This window comes from Parasteatoda tepidariorum, chromosome 12 (genome assembly GCF_982258835.1).
Source record: "Parasteatoda tepidariorum strain Cologne lab strain chromosome 12, Ptep-v5.0, whole genome shotgun sequence".
In the NCBI taxonomy this organism is placed as follows: domain Eukaryota; kingdom Metazoa; phylum Arthropoda; class Arachnida; order Araneae; family Theridiidae; genus Parasteatoda; species Parasteatoda tepidariorum.
The window spans coordinates 28253487-28274515 of NC_141766.1; the positions used below are offsets into that span (position 1 = coordinate 28253487).

General features: G+C 31.0%; 1 protein-coding gene across 3 annotated transcripts in view; it reads left to right on the plus strand.

Moving 5' to 3' along the window:
* The window catches only part of Apt1 (Acyl-protein thioesterase 1), a 70198-nt gene that overhangs the window by 44722 nt on the left and 4447 nt on the right, over window positions 1-21029 (plus strand). For all 3 annotated transcript variants that reach the window (XM_087155928.1, XM_087155927.1, XM_016049658.4), the window contains 4 exons: window positions 3602-3667; window positions 3910-4028; window positions 13275-13450; window positions 18438-18602. In XM_087155928.1, coding sequence (XP_087012054.1) covers window positions 3602-3667; window positions 3910-4028; window positions 13275-13450; window positions 18438-18602 — 526 coding nt within the window. The remainder of the gene's footprint in view (window positions 1-3601; window positions 3668-3909; window positions 4029-13274; window positions 13451-18437; window positions 18603-21029) is intronic.

Sequence of the window (21029 nt, forward strand, 5' to 3'; positions counted from 1 at the left end):
TATCTTTTTTCCTAAAGTTGAATTTGTAAAGGTACCGTTAAACGGTAGTAAATTTGGCTTGGACAGACCCCTGCACTTTAACTATTAAAACAAAGTTTCAGTTAGCAAACCATAACTTTAATTTAAAATTGTGATTTCTTTTTTTTCCTCTTGATTTTTAAAATGACAAAATAAATGTAGCAGACTGTGTTTATAAATGTAGTCATTCATCAAAATATTTAATCTATATGTTTTTATATTAAAATATTCATTTTTAATTCTATATCAAAATAGATAAGTTAAGCTATAAAAAAAAAGTTAGAAAACCTATCTACTCATTGGAATTTTTTTTCACAAAATTTCTTTACAGAAAATCTGATAATGTCAAAGATACTGTAAACAAATTATGAGAAAAAAATACCAATTAATAACCCTACTGCATCAATTAGACTTTGAAAGGGAAGAATGACACTATATTTGGAAAAATACATCTGAATTCATCAGCCCTCTTTTTTTCTTTTTCTGTTTTTGGCATATTAGGGTAATTTCTTTTTAGCATAAACTCAAGCTTCAGAAATACACATTTTCCACCGATAAAATATGATGTAGATTTTAATTCACGCTTTTTCATTCAAAAGGTAGAATTTTAATTAACATTATTTGTATTATTTTTTGAAAAATATTCATGTTTAATAATTACTTTCTACAGCTATGCAAGTCTATATTAAGACAGCATTAAATGTTTACTTTAATCTGTACTTTCAATCTCAAGAATCAAAACATTTTTAAAAATGTAATTTCAAATGTGTTGGAGTTTAACACACACCAAAAAAGTAATTTCATTAACTAAAATTAATTAATGCAGCAATTTATTTAAATTAAATTTTAATACTAAGAAAAGAAAATAATAAAAGTATCAAAAATTTAAAACACTGTTTTTTGACTTTTAAAATCAATATATATAGATAAAAAAATTTTTTTGATTTAAATCAATGATTTTTTTAAAAAAATCATTTGATTTAAATCATGATTTAAATCGTGATTTAAATCAAGCTGATTTAAATCAACAAACCCTGGTTGGGATGTGCCAAAAAGCACAGCCTAGTAATTTTTTCTAATTTTTAATACAGTGGAAAGTCGCGTATCCGGAATCGGCGGGACTTTCCAAAGTCCGTATATTTGATTTTTCCGTATAATTGACCTCAAAGGTAAACAAAACTTAAAATGATCTGAATCTAAGAAGCAGAAAATAAATAAACATTATTTTTCGGGCAATAATGTTTTAGTATTAGAATGATATCTAATCAAACATAAACAAAATATTAGAAAAAAAATAATTATTGCTATTCTAAAAATAAATATAGAAAACGAAAAAAATTCACAGTTATGAAAATATTAATTGCTCTCTCCGCCATTTTGAACTAGAACGATTCAAGCAAGAAGGGGAAATTCCCGTCATTCAATAAGGTGGGTAGGTGGAGAAGAAAAATTCATTTCCTCCTTACTTGTCATTCAAGTTGAGGGCGGGGTTGTGACAAATTCTTATTTTCTCTCCCATCATTGGCTATCAATCAAGCATAAGGCGTGGCATGCTGATTGGGTTTTCTTTATTTTTTCTTGTGTGACTAAAGGGGATTCCCCCTCCACTTTAACATTTGCTGTGTTCATCCTTTTTCCCAGTATTTCTTCTTCCCCTGACACTCAAAAAGGTTCCAGGAAATGCCTCTTTTACTAGCCAGCTGCATAGGAAAGAAGGGGGAGGGAGGGGACTCAGTTGTGCTCTTTTGAAAACAAATCTGCCCCCTCCCCCTTCCTGCATTCCAGAGGAGGAGGAGCATGTTCTTAGTAGATCTGTTATTCTTTTCTGTTGATTTATGGGTTCAATGCATAGATCTCTAGAAGCTGAGAAGGCGAAAAACCTGTCAAAAGACTTCGTTTTTTTTTTTTTTTTTCTTTCTTTTAAAGGAGAGGGGAAGAGGAAGAAATGTTTGTTTATTTTGATTGTTAAAAAGTGTCCGGGAAATCGACCCTTCCGGAAAAGGGACGTCTGGATATGGGACGTTACACTGTATTACAATTATTAAAAAATTAAACATTCTTTTTTCAATATTTTCTTTAAAAATAAATATATATATAATAACTAAAATAGAATAAATTTTTTTTAGAATTTTGGAATTTTAATAATGTTCATAAAAACCATAGTTTTAAAACATTGCAGAATGGTCGGAACTTGGAAAAAACTATCCATAACTGGTACTTCATCTATATTTTCTAAAAATTATCGAAATATGGATCTTTAAGGTTGCTGATTAAGAATGTAATGCTACCAATTCAAAATGTCCCTATTTAAGTACCACAAATTAAACATGACTTTATTGTTGTTCAATGCATTTACCATTGATATGTAACTAATATACATGCATTATCCGAAATTTGAAGCAACATTATGGAGAGTTACAATAAATACATATATAAAATCTGCATTCTCTTGGACTAGTTTTAAAGAAAATTATTTTAATAAATTAACATATTTATTAGAATATTGTATAAGATTATTAAATTCTTTTATACAAAAAATGTATATTTCAATGATTTTAACTATTTTCTATTACTAAGATGAGATTTCTATTACTAAGATCTTAACACCTTTTTATATGTTCATGTTGAGAAATAAGTGGGTCTCTGTAATAATTCCTTGAACAATGTAGTATACTAATTATTTGCAGAGTTAACATGGAAAAATGATTTTCAAGCTTGTAAATGGTTTTTCATGCAAAAACACATGAAAAATCAATAACAATAGTGAAAGTGCAATTATTTCTGAAGTATCACCTATTAGTAGTGTGTAACAGACTCACAGTTCAAATGCAGAAAACTTCTTTCCACTTTGTAAAGATAATAGAACAATTAAAATATTCTGTTCATGAATTATTTTATATTCTTTATACTTTAGTTTACTAAAAAAATATTAATGCTTAGTACTTATGAGCAATTAAATTTTTTGAGTTTTGGGCAGCTTTTCCAAAATTACGACCTCAGTTTGACACCGTCCCTTTCATGGTAGTTATGCTTAGTTTGGCCTGAATTTTACAATTTTTAAAATTCCTTCTCTTCCCCTCAGAAATGAGAAAATGTTGCCTATAATATTGGAATATAAATGTTGTTTTATATGTTTAGGAGGGGGGTAAATATTAGATATAGAGTATTTTTTCTTCCTTCCTTTAAATTTTATGTATGTTTTGTGTATATAAATGATAGTTTGATATTTATTCATTTAATTAAATAGAAATAACCTTCTATGCATGAAAAAATAATTAACTTCTATTCATAAAAAAAAAGTACAGAAACAATGCAGTAGCGAAAACAATATTTGTTTTTAGTTTTGATTATAATATGTTTAATTTTTTACATAGCTATAAAAATTAAGTTCTATACTACTATACTTTTTAACTTACATTAGAAGAAACTACAGTTATTATTTCTTTGATTTTTCCACTGTGGAAAAAAATTGCTGTCATAGTTTAATTACTGTATTGTGTTTCATACAGCTGTATTTTTGTGACTGTTATAAGCTTTTTAAATGTTAAATCAAGAGACTTCATCTTTACTACTATCTTTTTAGGCATGGATGGGCTGCTTCATTGCAAATGCAAAGACTTCCTCATGTTAAATATATATGCCCCACAGCGTAAGTTAATTTTTAGTTTGTCATTTTTGCATCATTTAAATTATTTTTGAATATCAATATAATTGCATGTTTTGTGTTCTGAATAAAGTATTTTAAGTTTAATTGTTGTTTTACATCACTGATTTTGGCTTAATCCTTTACTTTATTTTTAAATTACTCTGTGTTTATTTTCTAAAACTATTTTAAGAAATATTTCAGTTTCATTAAATGCCTGTTTCATTATATTTTTATTATCATTTCAGTCCTACAATGCCTGTCACTTTAAATTCTGGCTGTAGAATGCCATCGTGGTTTGATTTGAAAACCTTAGATGCTGAGGGTCCTGAAGATGAGGAAGGCATTAAACGAGCTTCAGAAGCAGGTTATTTTCATAATATTTGTTTTTAATCCCTTTGAAGAATATTAAATGACAACACTACACATTTCAATTAATTCATTATAAAAAGATGTTATTTATTACAGATATATATATATATATATATGTGTGTGTGGGGACGGCATGAGTGGTCGTCTTAAATAAAAGACACGTTCTTAAACAAAAACATATATATTGAAGATTAAATTAACATAAGGACGGACGATTAACAATCACACGAGTAACAAAAAATAATAATAAGAGTTCGTCTTTTAATGTTTGGTATAATCATAACTCCTCTTTGGAGTCCATACGTCTTTTTCGGTTCATTGTCAACCCCGCTCTCTCGTCTTAGGGAAATTCCCATTGCTTCCTAGTCGTGCACAGGGATCAGCTTGCGGCTTACATTGACTGGCGGGATTTCTAGCTTAAGGCGACTTCTAACTGACGGTACTGAAAGAAAACACAAATAATTAAGATCAAAAGGAAAAAACTTCTTTGAAAAAAACGCGCTAAAAAGCAGCAGAAATTTCAGAAAAAAGTATCAATACAAAACAAATGAAATAAAACAAAAATACGACCACCGAAGCCGACGTCTTCAGGGGGTACCGGCCCCGGTAGCCATTAAAAACAAAACCATTTCTATTTGAGGGAGAAGCAAAAGCTTAAAATATCTCCCTCAGTACCCCGATGGTTTTGTATAGAGGTCCAGGAAAAACAAGATACATTCAAAAGAATAAACAAATTACGAAAAGAAAATCAATAAAAATCATCAGAAAATTAAAAACTCACAGTCACAGGTCAAGAATCAACTTCAAAAGCGGAGGAAAAGAAAACACTAAAAACTGAAAAACAACGCCCCCTATAATAATGCGCAGTAAAAGTTTAAAAATGATATGAAAAGGTCAGGAGAAGGAGATACGTAGATAAATTAATAGAATGCTTAACTGGGGCTGCTCAGTTAAGACTAGAATTGCGCCCTGTTAAAAGAAAAAATACCTAAAAACCATCAATCATTTTTTTAATTAAAAAATTAACATTACAAAAATTAAAAGGAAAATCATTTTTACTCAAATTATTTAAAAAATTATCCACAGCTTCTCGAAAACTTTCAACATTATTACAAATTTTCTTGATCCTAACTAATTGCGAAAAAACAAGATTTTTGAATATTTTACTACACAAATTAGTTTTAAAGTTGCAGAAAAAAATAACATTAAAATTAAAGGCTTTTCTTTTATCAAACACACCAATTTTAATAAAATTGTTAACAATATCAATTTTAAAATCTAAATATTCAATATTAAAGCAATTTTCATTAGTTTTTTTCAGGACCAAATCACCAGGATAAATTGTATAAATAAAATTAAAATCGTCACAATTAAACAAAATCAAATCATCAATATATCGGAAAGCATTAAGTACTTTATGTTCAAGAAATTTAGCCTCAAAAAAGTGCAAAAAAATGTTGGCAAAAGCCCCAGAAAAGGAATTACCTTGTGGAATTCCAATAATTTGTTTATAAAAATCTAAACCATTAAAAAGAACATTCTCAAAAAGATTAAACTTGCATAAATCTAACCAGTTAAACCTATCAATTTTTTCATCAAATAAATACTTGTCATAAATACCTTCACAAATCTCAATAATTTTTTCATGTGGTATGCTGGTATACAAATTTTCAAAATCAAAAGTGTTAATGCTGGAAATATCATTACTTTTAATAAAATCCAAAACTTCAACATTACTTTCAATAATAATATTTTTTTCTTTTTTAATTTTAAGCAAAATAATTTTTAAAAAACAAAAAAGCCTTTTACTAATATCAGAATTATAACTATTAGTACCACATGCTATAAACCTAAATTTAATTGGATTTTTATGAAATTTAACTATTGGAAATAAATATGGAAATGTAATCCTATTTAATTTAAATTTTAATTTTTTACTAAATGCAATAATTCTTTTTTCAATAACTTTTTTATCTTCTTTTAACTTTAAATAGGTATTATTTGCATTATATTCTCCAATAATCAATTTTTTAAAAAAATATTTACACATAATACAAAAATTATTTGAAGCTTTATCTACAACAGTAACAATGAATTTATCCTTAAGATTTTTAATTTTTCTAGATAAATCATAATCAATAAAAGTACCTTTAGGAAAAGAACTAAAACTGGTATTAAATAAATTAAATCTAACCCTTTCAATAATTTTAGCCTTCCACTCAGAAAAACCCTCAACAGGCCAATGATATTTTCTGGAAATTTTTGCAATAAAAAAATCTAGATCTTTTTTAATGGATAAAATAAAATCTTCTTTTTTCATCTTAACTCTAGTTCTAAATTTTGAACCCTTACTTAAAATGCTAATTAGATCCTGATCACCCACAATTTCCAAATTTCCGGTAATAACATGTCCATAATCATTATCAATAAATTTTGAAAAACCCTCCTCATTACAATAACAATCAGATTTAGAAATACAATTAAGATTTCGACTTAAAAAATTATAATTACACACCTTTTTCCTAAGTGTAGAAGAATATTTAAAAGCAGCAGTAACTCTAATTTGTTCTAAAGGAAAGAAATCAGAAAGACCATGAATAATCTGTGGTAACTTAGCATTTTCAAAATTCTTATCATGAAAATTAATCGTACAAAAAACCCTTTCGACTTTAGAAACATTATTAAAAAGCAAATCAGTTTTATTAACACCAATTTTTGATTTAATTAAATCCAAAACTATGAATTTAACAAGTTCAGTATCAAATTTAATTTTAGAACCAAATTTAATAAGGAAATTTTTTAAAATTTTATTTTTAAAACCAAAAATATATTTCCTAATAGTGAAAATATTATTCAAATTAACAGGTAAGTTACAAAAATTCGAAAACTCATCAAACTCAATAAATTTACCCTTACCTTTTCCACCTCCCCTTTTACTTCTAAATTTTGAATCACAAACACCAGGAAAATCAAAAACTTTTAATTTATTATAAATATATTTTAAGCTTTTGCTTCTCCCTCAAATAGAAATGGTTTTGTTTTTAATGGCTACCGGGGCCGGTACCCCCTGAAGACGTCGGCTTCGGTGGTCGTATTTTTGTTTTATTTCATTTGTTTTGTATTCTAACTGACGGATCTGAGAACTGATATCAGGTTACAGCACAGGAACTGGCACCACACATATATATATATATATATATATATATATATATATATATATTTCCCTTTTCAAGCAATTTGTAAGATAATTTATGCATAAGTACTAAGGCTTATCAGTGATAATTGTAATGATTAATATTTTTGAAATTGTGTTTCTTCTAGAGTTACTTGATTCTTTTCCTTGTAGGATAACTGCCATTTTTCAATGATACTTCACTATTTGAAAAATCAATTAGCATTGCCTATGCATTATTAGCATTGAATCATGAGTGATTTGTAAATTATAATCAGCTCATGGCTCATTCATAGTCAGTTACCACTCTTAATGTTTGAATTGCATCAAATAGTTTAAGTTTTATTCTCTCATTTTTGAGCGATATTTAACTCCACACAAATTCCAAAATTATAAAAACATATTCTAGAGTGTTTAAATACTCATAAATATTATTACTTGACTGAAATGATTATAAAGTAGGTATTGTGTTTGAAGGTTTAAAATTACCCACTCTTTCAACTAAAATACTTATTTCTTGCTTGTTTTCTCAAAATAAGCTAATGTTCAATTTTCCATCCCAAAAATCATGAACTTGTTATAAAATTGAACTTTATTGTGGTTAAAAGATCTTGTAAAAAAGATCAGAAAAAAGATTGCTTTTAAAATTACGCTTGATCCTGGTTAAGTTTTAAATGTTCAGCATAAAAGAACAGAAGACATTAATGAATAAATGTCTCACTTGATGCTTTCAGGATGCAACTTTCAATCTATTATCTGTCATTCAAATAATGTTTAGTTCCACATAAATTTATAGAAAAAATCAAAATTCTTATGTACTTATTAATGAAAAATGTTTAGGAACTGAAATAGCTAACAAATGTTTACGATGAATGTTAAGAATGTCCTATTGTACAATGATTGTTGGTACTATTTTTGTACGAATCAGATAGTTTTTCAGAATTCTCTTAGGAACTATCATCTGTCTCCTTCCCCCCCCCCTTTGTTAATTCTTTTCTTATGTTGTGTTCATTCTCGCAGTATGTTTATTCCAACAATGCATTCCAAATCAATTTTCAAATTTTATAATTGATTTGGATATTATATACTCAAAGATATTATATGAACTTGATCATGCTTGTGAACATCATTTAAGGATTATAAATTTCTCTTAATAAAATTATAATGCTTTAATGCTATTTTTCTCCTATTTGAAAAATTATTTCGCATAAAAATCACATATGCTGGAGGATATGTCTTCTAGTTCCAATGAAATTGGATCACTACTGTATTATTAAATATTACTCATAATTCTTTATTTTAGAAATACATATCAATAAATAACATGAAGAAAAGAAACTGTTTAAATTTTTAATAATTACATAATGTGTATTTTGTAAAAAAAAATGTGTTTGTGCTTTTGAGCAGTTTGTTAATCTTAATAAATTGCCTAAAATTTTAAGGACAACTTTAAAAATCATTTAAGATAATATTAGCTGGTGCACTTATTAATTTCAGAAAATTTTTAATATTATTAAGGAAAGTCATATATATGGTGCTCAAAATTTTAAAATATGTTAAATTTTATTCTTAAATACAGTAGACGCCGCTTAATGTGATCACATCGGGACGAACGTGATTTGATAACAATAACCGATTGATTACAATAAACGAAAAAAAAATTTAAGCTAAAAAATGATTTTTTTTTTTACATACATATTAAAATTAAAAAAAATTTAAATTAGGAGTAGTTGCTGTAAAACTCTAAAGTATTTAATAGAAATTAATGTACACTAAAGAAAAAGAATTAGTTAGTATACTTGCATATTTAATGATGAACTGCAGAAAACAATACAAAATTCAAAAGGTTAATTATTAACTGAAAAAGAAATCATTAATTGTCGATTGTTTAGCATTCTTTCGAGGCAAGTCATTTACGAATCGCTCATAATCATAATGTTTATGAAAGTGTTCCGCGTCGGCTTTGTTTTGCACACCTAGCCGTAAGATTCGAAGTGCCTCCCTCATCTGAGCAGGCGTCGGAAATTTGTCCTCGATAGCACTTTCGGGTTCATCATCGACATCAGAATCTTGTGACGAAGCTTGATCTTTGACACATACGGCTTCGCAAATGTCCTCATCAGTTAACGAAGTAGAAGTCTCAACCTTCTCGTCGATCTCCATCCATGCTATGCTTCAAAATCCTCAGCATTCATATCGGGCGGAGGATTGAAAACGTCTTCCATTTCTTTCATCACAGCAGCATTGTTGTCCTCTGGTTGACAAAATCCTCCATGACTGAAACAATTTCGAATTATTTTTTCCGAGACATTATTCCATGACATTGTTAGCAAATGTATGGCATCCAAAACATTTGGTTTTTTGGCTAGAGCGTTCGCATTAAGATCTTCAGCGTCTTGGTCTTCCATATTTTCTAAGATCCTTGAACGCATTTCCTTTCTGTAATATGCCTTCAAGGTGCGGATAATTCCCTGGTCACACGGTTGAATTAAAGAAGTGGTGTTTGGTGGTAAGAACACGATATTTATCTTTTTTAATGAAACAGTTACATCATGCGCAGTGCAGTTGTCTATGAGCAGGAGTATGTTCCGTTTTAGTCGCTTGTCCCATTTCAACAGCCATTCGTTAAAGATGGTGGTAGTCATCCAAGCCGTTTTGTTGGCAAAATAATCGACGGGCAGATTTTTCACACCTTTGAAACAGCGGGGCTTCTTACTTTTTCCAATCACTAAAGGTTTTTCTTTAGTGCCGGCCATACTAGCGCAACATAGCACAGTTAGGCGTTCCTTGGAGGTTTTACAGCCTTGCATACTTTCCTTCTGAAACATGTACGTGTGTTCAGGCAACGCACGAAAATATAGACCAGTTTCATCAGCGTTATATACATCTTCAAGTGAATATGTGGCAATAAGTTTAGGCCATTCTTCTTTAATCCACTGATCTGCGGCTACATTATCGGCATCTTTTTGTTCACCATGTGTCCTTCGGAAGAGTATGTTCTGCCTCTTTTTCCAGCGGTGGAACCATCCTTCTGGGGCTACGAAGTTTCCTTTACCCAATTTTGCAGCTAAATCTTCAGCGCAAAATTGGACCATTAACACGAGCGTCCCTCTCACGAACGTTTGTGAACCAGAGTTTTAATGCAGATTCAACCTCTTTGTCTTTTCCATCTCGGTTTCTTTTACAATTCAGATTTTCGTTCAAAGTGCACTTTTTTTCGCTATCTTCACGATTTTTTAAAATTTTGCACAAAAGCGGCTGCGAAACTTTCAATTGAACAGCAGCATTCCTTTGGCTCATTTTCTGCAATTTATCGTAACGATTTAAAATGTCAACCTTTTCTTTCACAGTAAGATCTCCATGCGTCTTTTAAACACTTAGATGTGGCAGTTTCACTATCCCCCTCCCCATTTTATTGTTTGACCAATAGCAATTCAGTAAGCGACCTGCCAAGATCAAGTGGCATACCCGAAACAATGTTCTCTTTTGAAGGTCACCCCTTACCCCCTTCCCATAGCGGCTGGGACATATCATCTGTCAAATTGTTTAATTCTTCTAAAAAGGGGCTCGTGACAAACATTGACTCGTTACTGGCAGGTCTTCTTTTCTCTTTATTTAGGATTTCCGGGAATTTGAAATCGCACAGTGCTGTGGAATTTTACAATACTTGACCGAAAATGGCAAAATACCCCCCCCCCCTCATAATAACACATGTTTAAAAGATAATATACGAGCCCCGTTTGGACTTTTGGTAAGTTTCAGGAAACACTTCACAAAACACAAAAGAAGTTTTCCTTCTTGATTTTATTGATTTCAGGAAAATAAAATTTACCTATAAACTGATAACAATAAACGAACATTTGATTACAATAAACGATGATTTTTCAATGTATTTTGATATAAGCGGACGGGACTAAGCGATTTTGATAACATTAAACGATTGATAACATTAACCGTGATCACATTAAGCGGCGTCTACTATACATATAAATATGCTAAATTTGCCATACATGTGTTATATATTTAAATTTTCTGATCGATTTAAAAATGGATTTAACATAGTCTGTATTAAAAATTTGCTTAAATATAGTAGGAAAGTTATTATAAAAGTTTTCATTCCTGTATTCTCACTTCTTGTTGTGCAGAATGACTAACAGAATATCCTGCAATTCTATAATTTATCTCATTCAATAACAGAAGTATTCAAACCTTTCTTTCATTCATGGAATTGGATTCCTTTACATTTCATTCATACATTTGGTTCCTTTATACTTTCCTTTTTCTTGTTGCTTCGTTCTTTCCTAACATAAACCTTTCGATTTTCTCCAAAAATGTAAGTTATGCCTGTGAATTTGTTTTTAAACTCTAAAATTTCTTATAGATGTGAAAAACTTTAATAAAATTCAAAATAGAAAGTTGTGACAGAGATGGACATCAAAAAAAAATTGGATCTTTTCTTTTGTAAAGCAAAGTTGGATTAAAAAAAATGAATATAATGATTCTAAATAAAAATGGTTTTAATGAGTTTTTTTTTTAAAAAAAATTGTGCATTTGATCTAAAAAAGCTGGTTTCATAGTTGAATCATTTGTTTGTGTTACGTAATTACTGAGTAGAATTTATATAAAGATGAGATTTAAAAATTTGTTGTGCTTAAATATATATTTTTTTTTCAATTTTTTTTTAGGAGATAATAGTTTAAGAAAAAGTTTATCACACCATTTTGTGTTTATAAACTTCCCACTACTTGTGTTAGGACATGTAATTTCAAAATCCCTCAAAACTCTAAAATAAGATTCAAAACTATCTAACTGCAATGATTTATAAGTAACATTTTTGTTAAATCTCTTTATCAACAATTTACCTTTGGAGTCAAGGGCTGTATTTATCCTGATTTATGGCTTTTTATCCTGATGTTCCTCATTTTAATGTGTGTGTTTAGAATATCTTGTTCACTGAGTGTTACAAAGGAAAAAAAATAGCAATTAGAAATTAGATTATCAAATTTTTATGATGCTGAATTCAGGAATCGTACCTTTAAATATTATTTTCAAGAATGCAGTAACAGATCTTGCAAAGTGGAGTTAAGTACAATTATTGATTCTATTTTTCATCCCATTTGAAAAATGGTCAATTCAAATTACCATTTGAAAAATGGTCAATTCAAATTCCCATTTGAGAAATGGTCAATTCAAATTAATAATGTAACAAACATAAAATTTTTAAAGGGTGATATGTGGGATTATCTCAGATGCCAACTTGCTCTGGACAGCAAATATATATTTTAAAGTGGTTGTTTATCAATTGTGATTCTTGGTTTAATGAATTCAATTTAGTAGATTTTCATCCACCACTATTTCTAAATAATTTGTAGGTTTATATAATTCACCATTTTATAGTACTTATGTCATGCTATTACCTTTTAAAAAGTCAATTATTTGCAAAGTTTACCTTGTAGTTATTTACAGTCTTTTTAAAAAATTATTTTGGCGTGTCTGGAGCAGTTGGCATCTCTGTCACCCACTAAATTACTTTAATTTTTGTACTAAATTGCTTAAGCATAAAAATTTTAATCAGCTTATTCACTGTGTATTAGTTTTGAAATCCTGCTTTAAAATAATTTGATTAAGGAAGATTTGAACTGAATTAAAAATTTTAATGGTGAAATATTAATTAAATGAAAATATTAATTAAAATTAACTAATGGCTATTTTTTAATGCAACATTAGTATTTAAATTCTCTATATATTGGTCTCAAAAAATTATGAGTTTAGTTCTCCATTGATAAAATTATGCTGTTAAGTTTCTGTTCAGGATAAAGTAACTTAAGGACTAAAAATGGTATCTTTTAGTATTCTTTTGCGATAAAATTTGTCTTAAGTAGAGCAAATTGTACTTATTTTAGTTTGTCATTTGCGTTTTTCAAAAATAGTCTTCTGCATGTGTACTGTATCAAAAAAAAATTTTTTTTTTCATGGTCCACTCTGACTATCTGGCCTATGTACAACTCTGTTGTATTTTGTGTAAAACAAATATTTATATAATCATACTTACAATTTTCTTGAATGCAGTATTTCAGATGATAGCAGATGAAGAAGAAAAAGGCATACCATCTGACAGAATTGTTCTTGGAGGTTTCTCTCAAGGAGGAGCGTTAGCTTTATATTCAGCATTACGTTGTGCTAAACCTTTAGCAGGAGTTGTAGCATTAAGTTGCTGGTTACCTTTATATAAACAATTTCCTTATGTAAGACATTTGATATTTATATTTCATGCTATAATTAATTTATAAATCTTTAAGTGTCAAGTAATAAATTAAGTGTAAATAAGTAGCTGAATGATTAAGACAAAATTATTGCAAAGCTCTTTGGCAAACTATCAGTGCTGTTGCCTTTTGTCTACCATATGTTTATAAATGTTGTTTTTCAATCAACTGAGGAAATAGAAGTCACTCAAAGAAAGTGTATTTTGATATAATTATATAACTGAGTAGTTGCATTGTGTCTTTGGGCTTTCATGCAGGGTTCACATAGCCTTGGAAAATCCTCACATTTGCTTTCTAATTCTCAAAGCTCCTAGAAGCAGTTGAAAGTAGTCCAGAGTGATGTTCTTCTATGAATCCAGTTTCAAATCTTGGAGAATTGTAGAAGCCGAGAAATCTAGAATTGAAAACGCTGACAGTTAAAGCTTGAAGGGGGGGGAAACTGAAAATGTAAGACTGAGTTATTCAATTTTACTTTTTCCATAACTGCCCTGCACTTGGTCGATTTCAGTCAAAGGTTGAATGCCAGGCTTTATGTTTATCAAATTCAAGCATAAGTCTCCTTTGAAACAATGTCCTATCTATTTCTTTGTTTTGTGATAAGCAGGATGTCAGAACTATACTCTTTTTATACTTTATATGTTGCCGAGATTGAGTTAGGAAGCAGTTCAGTTTTTCCATAATTAAGGATAAATGTTCATAAGCTGTGCCCAAGCTAACTCATAACCGTACAGCTTAAAGACTACTTTTGCATCACTGTTATATTTGAAATATATAAACTCTATCTGTAATGAGTCTGGTCAAGTCTTCAAATCTTGATTCCATATCAATTTTTAAAAGGTGATCAGTAAAAATTAGGATTTTGTCTTTAAGAATTTCATATACCATTTAACACTTTGTAAGAGTCGAAAGCTGAGTCGTCTCTTTCAAGCCAATGTTAACCTTGTGAACATCAATATGATGAATAATGAAATAATTCCTTTGCCCTTGAGAAAGTTCATCTTTTTTCCTTGAAGCTTTTGTTGATTTTTAATTTTTTTTAAAAATATCCATGAAATACATAATTTCCAGGGATGAAAGACTTCCGCAAAAAAGCGGAAATCCGCTTTTTTCTGCCAATTTTTAAAATTTCCACCTATGTTCCAAAAACTTAAATTTTTTAGGAGTCCAATAAGAGATACCCAAGCAACCCGAATGGGTGGAATTTCGGCAGGTGTGCCGTTGCCTTGACAACCGTGACTTCCGCTATAGATTGGAAAAAGAGTTCTAAGCAGTTTCGTTTTGGCCGCTGATATTTGATTTCTTTTGTTTGACTGATTTTTTGAATTTTAAATATTAGGAACTGTGCCGGAATCTGCTAAAAATGCGATTCTTATTCAAATGATTTTTATGTAAATCATCGATTTTAGTATTTAACGGATTTAAAAGTTACTTGTTTCGTTTTTACGCGATTTAAAAATTTTACTCGCAATTCCCATTCACATATTTTTACATTTCAATATTGCGAATCGTTATCACGCGGTTGTATGATCGAACATCGATTTTCGTATTTATACGAGATTTCAAAATTACTCGTTGCGATAAGTATTCACGAGATCTAAAAATTATGGATCGTGATTCTTATTTATGCGATTTAAAAATTCAATATCGCAATTTATATTTTTGTGCTTTTAAAATCCAATATCGTGATTCATATTCACGCAATTTTAAAATCTAGCATCGCGATTCTTATTCATTCGTTTTTAAAATTGAACATCGCGATTATTATTTACGCGATTTTAAAATCCAACATCGCGATTCTTATTCACGAGATTTTAAAATTCAATGCCACGATTTTAAAATCCAATACCTCAATTCATATTCACGCAATTTTAAAGAGAAGTTAGCAGCTATGAGTAATATGAATGTATTTTAACGATGGTAGTCAATTTAGAAGGCGAACACAAAGTGGGTACCATCGATGCTACCGAAAAAAATAAATTCAAGTTTGATTGGTCAAAGTGACTAAAATTGTTAGTAACAATCTATCTGAAGATATTAAGGTGAAATTTGGCTACTGTTTAAATTTAAAATGATCAGTAATTAATTTAAAATGATAATTAAGCTGCAACGTCCTATAATTGCATAGCTGCCAACCCTTCCGCATTTTTACTTATTTTAGCTATTTTTTTCACGCAGAAAAAATTTTCCTCATTTTGCCCGTCCGTCCGATAGCTAGTATTTTCTTTAAATCAGACGTCGATGCTCCTCTAGTAATGACCTTAGAAAGCCCGCTTGTGGTGATCCTCCCTTTCCTTCCATTTACATACCCTCCAACTTATGAGGATTTTGAAAATAATTCTTTCTAGTGGTAGCGAACCAAAGTAGAAATTTTTAAAGCAAATGGATCTCTGATAAAACTTTTATCAGAACTTAAGAATCTAGCCATATGGCCTGCACTTTTATAAGTAATAGTGGACAAGTTACGCTAAAAGTAATTTTTTTTAAATATTAAGACATTAATTTTGCTACTGTCTGAAAAGAAGATTTCTGAAACTACGGAAATTCCGTAGCAGTTGGAGGGTATGCATTTACGTCACATCGTTCAGTGTGACGTAATGGATTTCTCCTCTCTTCTACCAATGAGAGAAGGAATTCAGCTTATGTTGCGAGAGCGCTTCCCGTTATCACGTGACTTGTTTATCAAAACAGCAATTGGTTTATGGCAATATTTATTTGCTCATTAGATTGATCTTGTTAATTTATCATGACTGAACGAAAACATTACAAACAAGCCTTTAAGGAGTCCTATTCTCTTGACTTTCCATTTATTTCTAGATAGAATCTTGGAATACATGATGTACGCTGCAATGTATGTAAAAATGACTAGCATAGTGCATGGTGGTAAAAAATTTATTAGTAATTAGTATGCAGTTGCGAATCATCTGCATTTTTAGGCATTTCTTCTACATTTTTTTTTGGTCTATCTTCTGCATTTATGTAACTAGAGGTTGGCAGCTATGTAATTGCTTAATTTTCATTAATATAGTAGTGATCAAAATTTTAAAATTATATTTTTAAAAAAATTTTAATTTCACTGTCTAAATGTTTCTGTCACTTAAATAAAAATGTCCCGGTAGAGTTGAAAGTTGCTTTTAGATCTATCTCCTCGATATCACAGTATTATATAGAACACTCCCCCCTTCTCCTGCATTGTAAAAGTTCAGCTTTTTTTTTTATTTTCGACCACTTTCATGCCTGAATTTCTAACTTGTATTGCTTCAAACCTTCACCTAACGCTTTATCAGTTGTGTCTAGAAACTCAGTACTGTGTCAAATAATTTGAAGAAACTGCACAGACAGTTTCTTTTAAAAGCCATCTCCTAGTTGTCTGTAGAAGTAAGCGTTTAAATTCCTTATCTTTTTCATGACTGTTGATACCATGAATAATGAACTGTAGAATTTCATGCAGAACACAATTTTTTTTTTTGTGTCAAGTGTTCACAATAAATGACAACAGGAATAGTGACCTTTTACATTGTTAATGTGTGCAAGCAAACCTCATCTGTTGCACAAGCACTTACAGTTGTTAGGGGAATTTCTTTTTCCTCAAAATAATCTTTCACTGCTTTAAAAATTGATCCCTTTGTATCAGTGATCAATGTTCTAGCTAGCAACATTTCCTTGGTGATCTCAAGCTCATTGGTAAACCTTATTTATACAATAGCTTTTTTATCTGTCACAGTTGTTTCATTAATTTGCTACGCAAATTAAAATTCAATGTTTCGACTTTATTAAAATGTGAGTTTGGATTCAATACCTCCGGCCATATTATAGATTTGCCTTTAAACAGTTTTGATTCTCAGGAGAACTGATTGACTTATCTTATCACTTAACCCCTCACCTAACATAAATTAAACTGTCATTTTGGTGGCAAATAAAACAAGTTGAGCCAATTGTGTGAGGTTTACCACATTTATTAACCAATAGACATCTCGTAAGAAGCAAGATCTTTGCTAAGATCAGTTGCTCGACTTTAAAATAATTCATTCAAATAGAGCTGTTTATCAATTTTAATTATGAAAATAGTAAATGTTTTATTGCTTAAAATATAATAGGAAAGCTGCTCATTTTGTGGTGATGCAATAAAACTGAATTTCGAATACTCCACTAGATGAAAGCCGCAGTGCTGTTTAGTGATGAATGTATCAAACTTATTTATCAATCAGTTTCTCCTATGAGGAGACTTTAAATTGGCAGAGGACTAGAAAGGAATGCTTGAAGAGAAGTAGTGGTAGAAGAGCTGAATGGGTCTTGACCTTCAAGAATAGACTTCTATTCTTGGAGGTCATGTCTAGACCTGTGTCAGCCTGCATTACTTAGGGTATGACAAGGATGCTTCTGAACTTTAATTTGTTTCTTTTTTTAACTCTTGATTCTTTGTCTGAATCAGAATGAGCGGTTTCATATGTGTTTTCAATTTCGATATTTGCTAAATTTTTATTTTCAACTTTTTCATTTTAAATTCTCATCCCCTCTTTTGAGCGATCGCCCGAGGTGGGGAACTACTAGGCTAAACCGTGTGTTATCTTGTGAAATAAATAATGAAAGTTTCTGAGAAAGCTGTTCTTGTCATTTAGGTGATATCGTCTATTTTGTATTGCAGTTGAAAACTGATTTTTAAGCACTGTAATATTTTTGGGAAATTTTACTGTAACCACCTATTTTCGTCACAATTTACAGTCCAAACTCTTAGCAGATTTTAGAGAGTACTGTAATTCAATACAGACCATATCATGTCATATTTTTGAAAAATTTTGCCCCATTATTAGAATATCATTCATTACCTTCTATCTAGCTCTTTATTTATGTTGTGAAAGCTCTTAGGAAATTAAATTCTCCATTCAACTAATGAGTTATCAGTTTATATATATTAAATTAAAAACTTGTACAGTTATAGTTGTGTTGTTTCTGATAAAAATTATTATTTTAGGCGGCTGTAGGTAATAGAGAGATCTCCCTTTTACAATGCCATGGCGAACTGGATATAGTTGTTCCATTCAAATGGGGTAGGATGACTCATGAACTTCTAAAAACGTTTATGCTCAATGTGGAGTTTAAAACTTATAAAGGTTTATGTCACAGTTCCTGCGAGGAGGTATGTTTATTTTATTTTTTTTTATTGTCTAGTTTTATAACTATTTTGCTAAGATTATTTTCCTTCTGTAACTACACTACTGGCCATTAAAATTGCTAAAAACCAGGAAGGCGACACACCCATCGTGAAATTTGCAGGATGGATGAAGCATGTAGTGGTCTGCAAATATTTAGCTTATCAGCGCATTCATGCAAAGCAGGTGGTGGTAGTGACACCTACAATGTGAATAAAAGAAGATATTTGACAGTAAGTTTCTCATATAGAAATTGAATTTGAGCGCTGTTCTTTTGTAAAAAAGTTTTTGTTATGCCTTGTGTAAGGAGAACTGTCTACTAGCACATGTCTGAGTTTGATCGAGATCGAATTGTAACCTACCAGGATTGCCGGTTATCATACCGCAGTATTGCTGCTCGCATTGGTTAAGATCCGATGACTGTTAGCAGAATATGGAATTGATGGGTTCATGACGGTCATGTGGAATGCCGTGCAGAATCTCAGCGGCCCCCTATCAATAACAGCCGAGAAGACAGATATGTCATCCACATGGCCTTAACCCCTTAACTGCCGAGTAAAATCTACGTGATTCACTCCCCAGTGCCACCGTTTTTCGCTCAAGTGCACCTTCTTACGCGGTGTTTTGGTGGGGTAAAATGATGCACGCTTTGCAATTTAAAAACAGTTTACTTTTACAAGACAAGAAAAAGGAAAGAAAGAAAATACAAAATTTAAATTAAATAATAAAAATACAATAAAAAAGATGCTAAAACTTAGCTGTTGTATGATAAATCCTGAAACATGGTTGGACACATAAACCAACACCACATTCATCGCACTGATAGCGGGATTCACGATGAATTTTTTTTCTTGAACAAACAGCACATTTTCGCGATGCATTTTTCTTTGAAGACGTTGATGGAAAGAATAAAAAGCACCAAATACATACGGAAATCAAAAGCGAAAAAAGAATAAACCCGACCTTACTCAAATAAATACACACAAGCGATTAATATGATATCACTTTTCCATAACATCCTTTTCCCATTCCGAAATTAGTAATGCATTCGCAAAGCAAACACTTTCCAAGGCCATTTTACTGCATTCTGAAGTAGGGGGTGTAGTTATATTTATAGCAGCGCAATGCAAAGCATCGTACTTCAGGAAAGCGTATATATATACGCCTGCGGCAGTTAACGCATCGTCTGGCCGAGACGTATATATACGCCCGCGGCAGTTAAGGGGTCCTACAGCTACATCATGGACTCTGAGTCAACAAATGGGGTCGTTTGTAAGACAACAAGTGTCTGCACGTACAGTTCGACAACGTTTGCAGCAGCATGGACTATCAGCACAGCGACCGGGGCTTTGATTACACTTGATGCTACGTCACAGGCAGGAGCGCCTCCAATGGTGTGATCAACGACGAACGTGGACGCAGGAATGGCATGACATCGTCTTTTCAGACAAATCCAGGTTCTGTATACAGATGATGGCTGCATCCATGTTTGGCGACATTGTAGAGAACGCCCATTGGCAGCTTCCATTCGACATCATTATACTGGCCCATCACCTAAAGTAATTGTATGGGGTGCCATTGTATACACATGCCGGCACTTTTAAGAGCAGCCGTTACATTTTGGATCTGTTGGGGCCAGTTGCTCTGCCTTATCTTCGAGAACATAACACTGTGTTTCAGCAAGATAATGCACGACTGCGTTGCCCGCACCTGATCTTCCTTGACACACATGTTCGTCTGTTGCCCTGGCCAGTACATTCTCCTGATCTCTCACCAACTGAAAACGTCTGGTCAATAGTTGCCAAAGGACTGGCATGCCACCACATGATTTGTGACACGATGCTGAAACTGCATGGAATGCTGTACCCGTCCATGCTATCCAATCTCTGTTCGACTCGATGCCCAAAGAAGTAAGTGCTGATATTGCTGCCAGGGGAGGCTGCTCTGTGTACTGATTTCTCGGGATCTATACATCCAAATATCCTGAAAATTTAATCACTTGTTTTTCCAACAATAATGCATGTACCCAATAAATATCATTCTGTTATTTGCATTCCTTCCTGTTGTAGCAATTTTAATGACCAGTATGTCTTTTAGGTAAAGTATTTTCCATAACATCTTATTGTAGAAACGCAATTATCTTAAAAGTTCATGAGTTATTTTCATATTAATTAGTAAAGAAAAATTTTAAGCTGTCTGACTTACTTGAAGGAATATTTTAATTATATCTTGGTATTCAATACCTTTTTTCTATGAAATGTTGTGAATGGAAAAGTGTATGTGTTGCTTTATCAACCCTTATGACTAAAATTATGAGAAATATATATATATTTTTTAAATGTATTGTCTTGATCTTCAGACTAACTAAGCAACATGCTTGCATAAACAAAGTATTAAACAAACTGTGTCTTGGT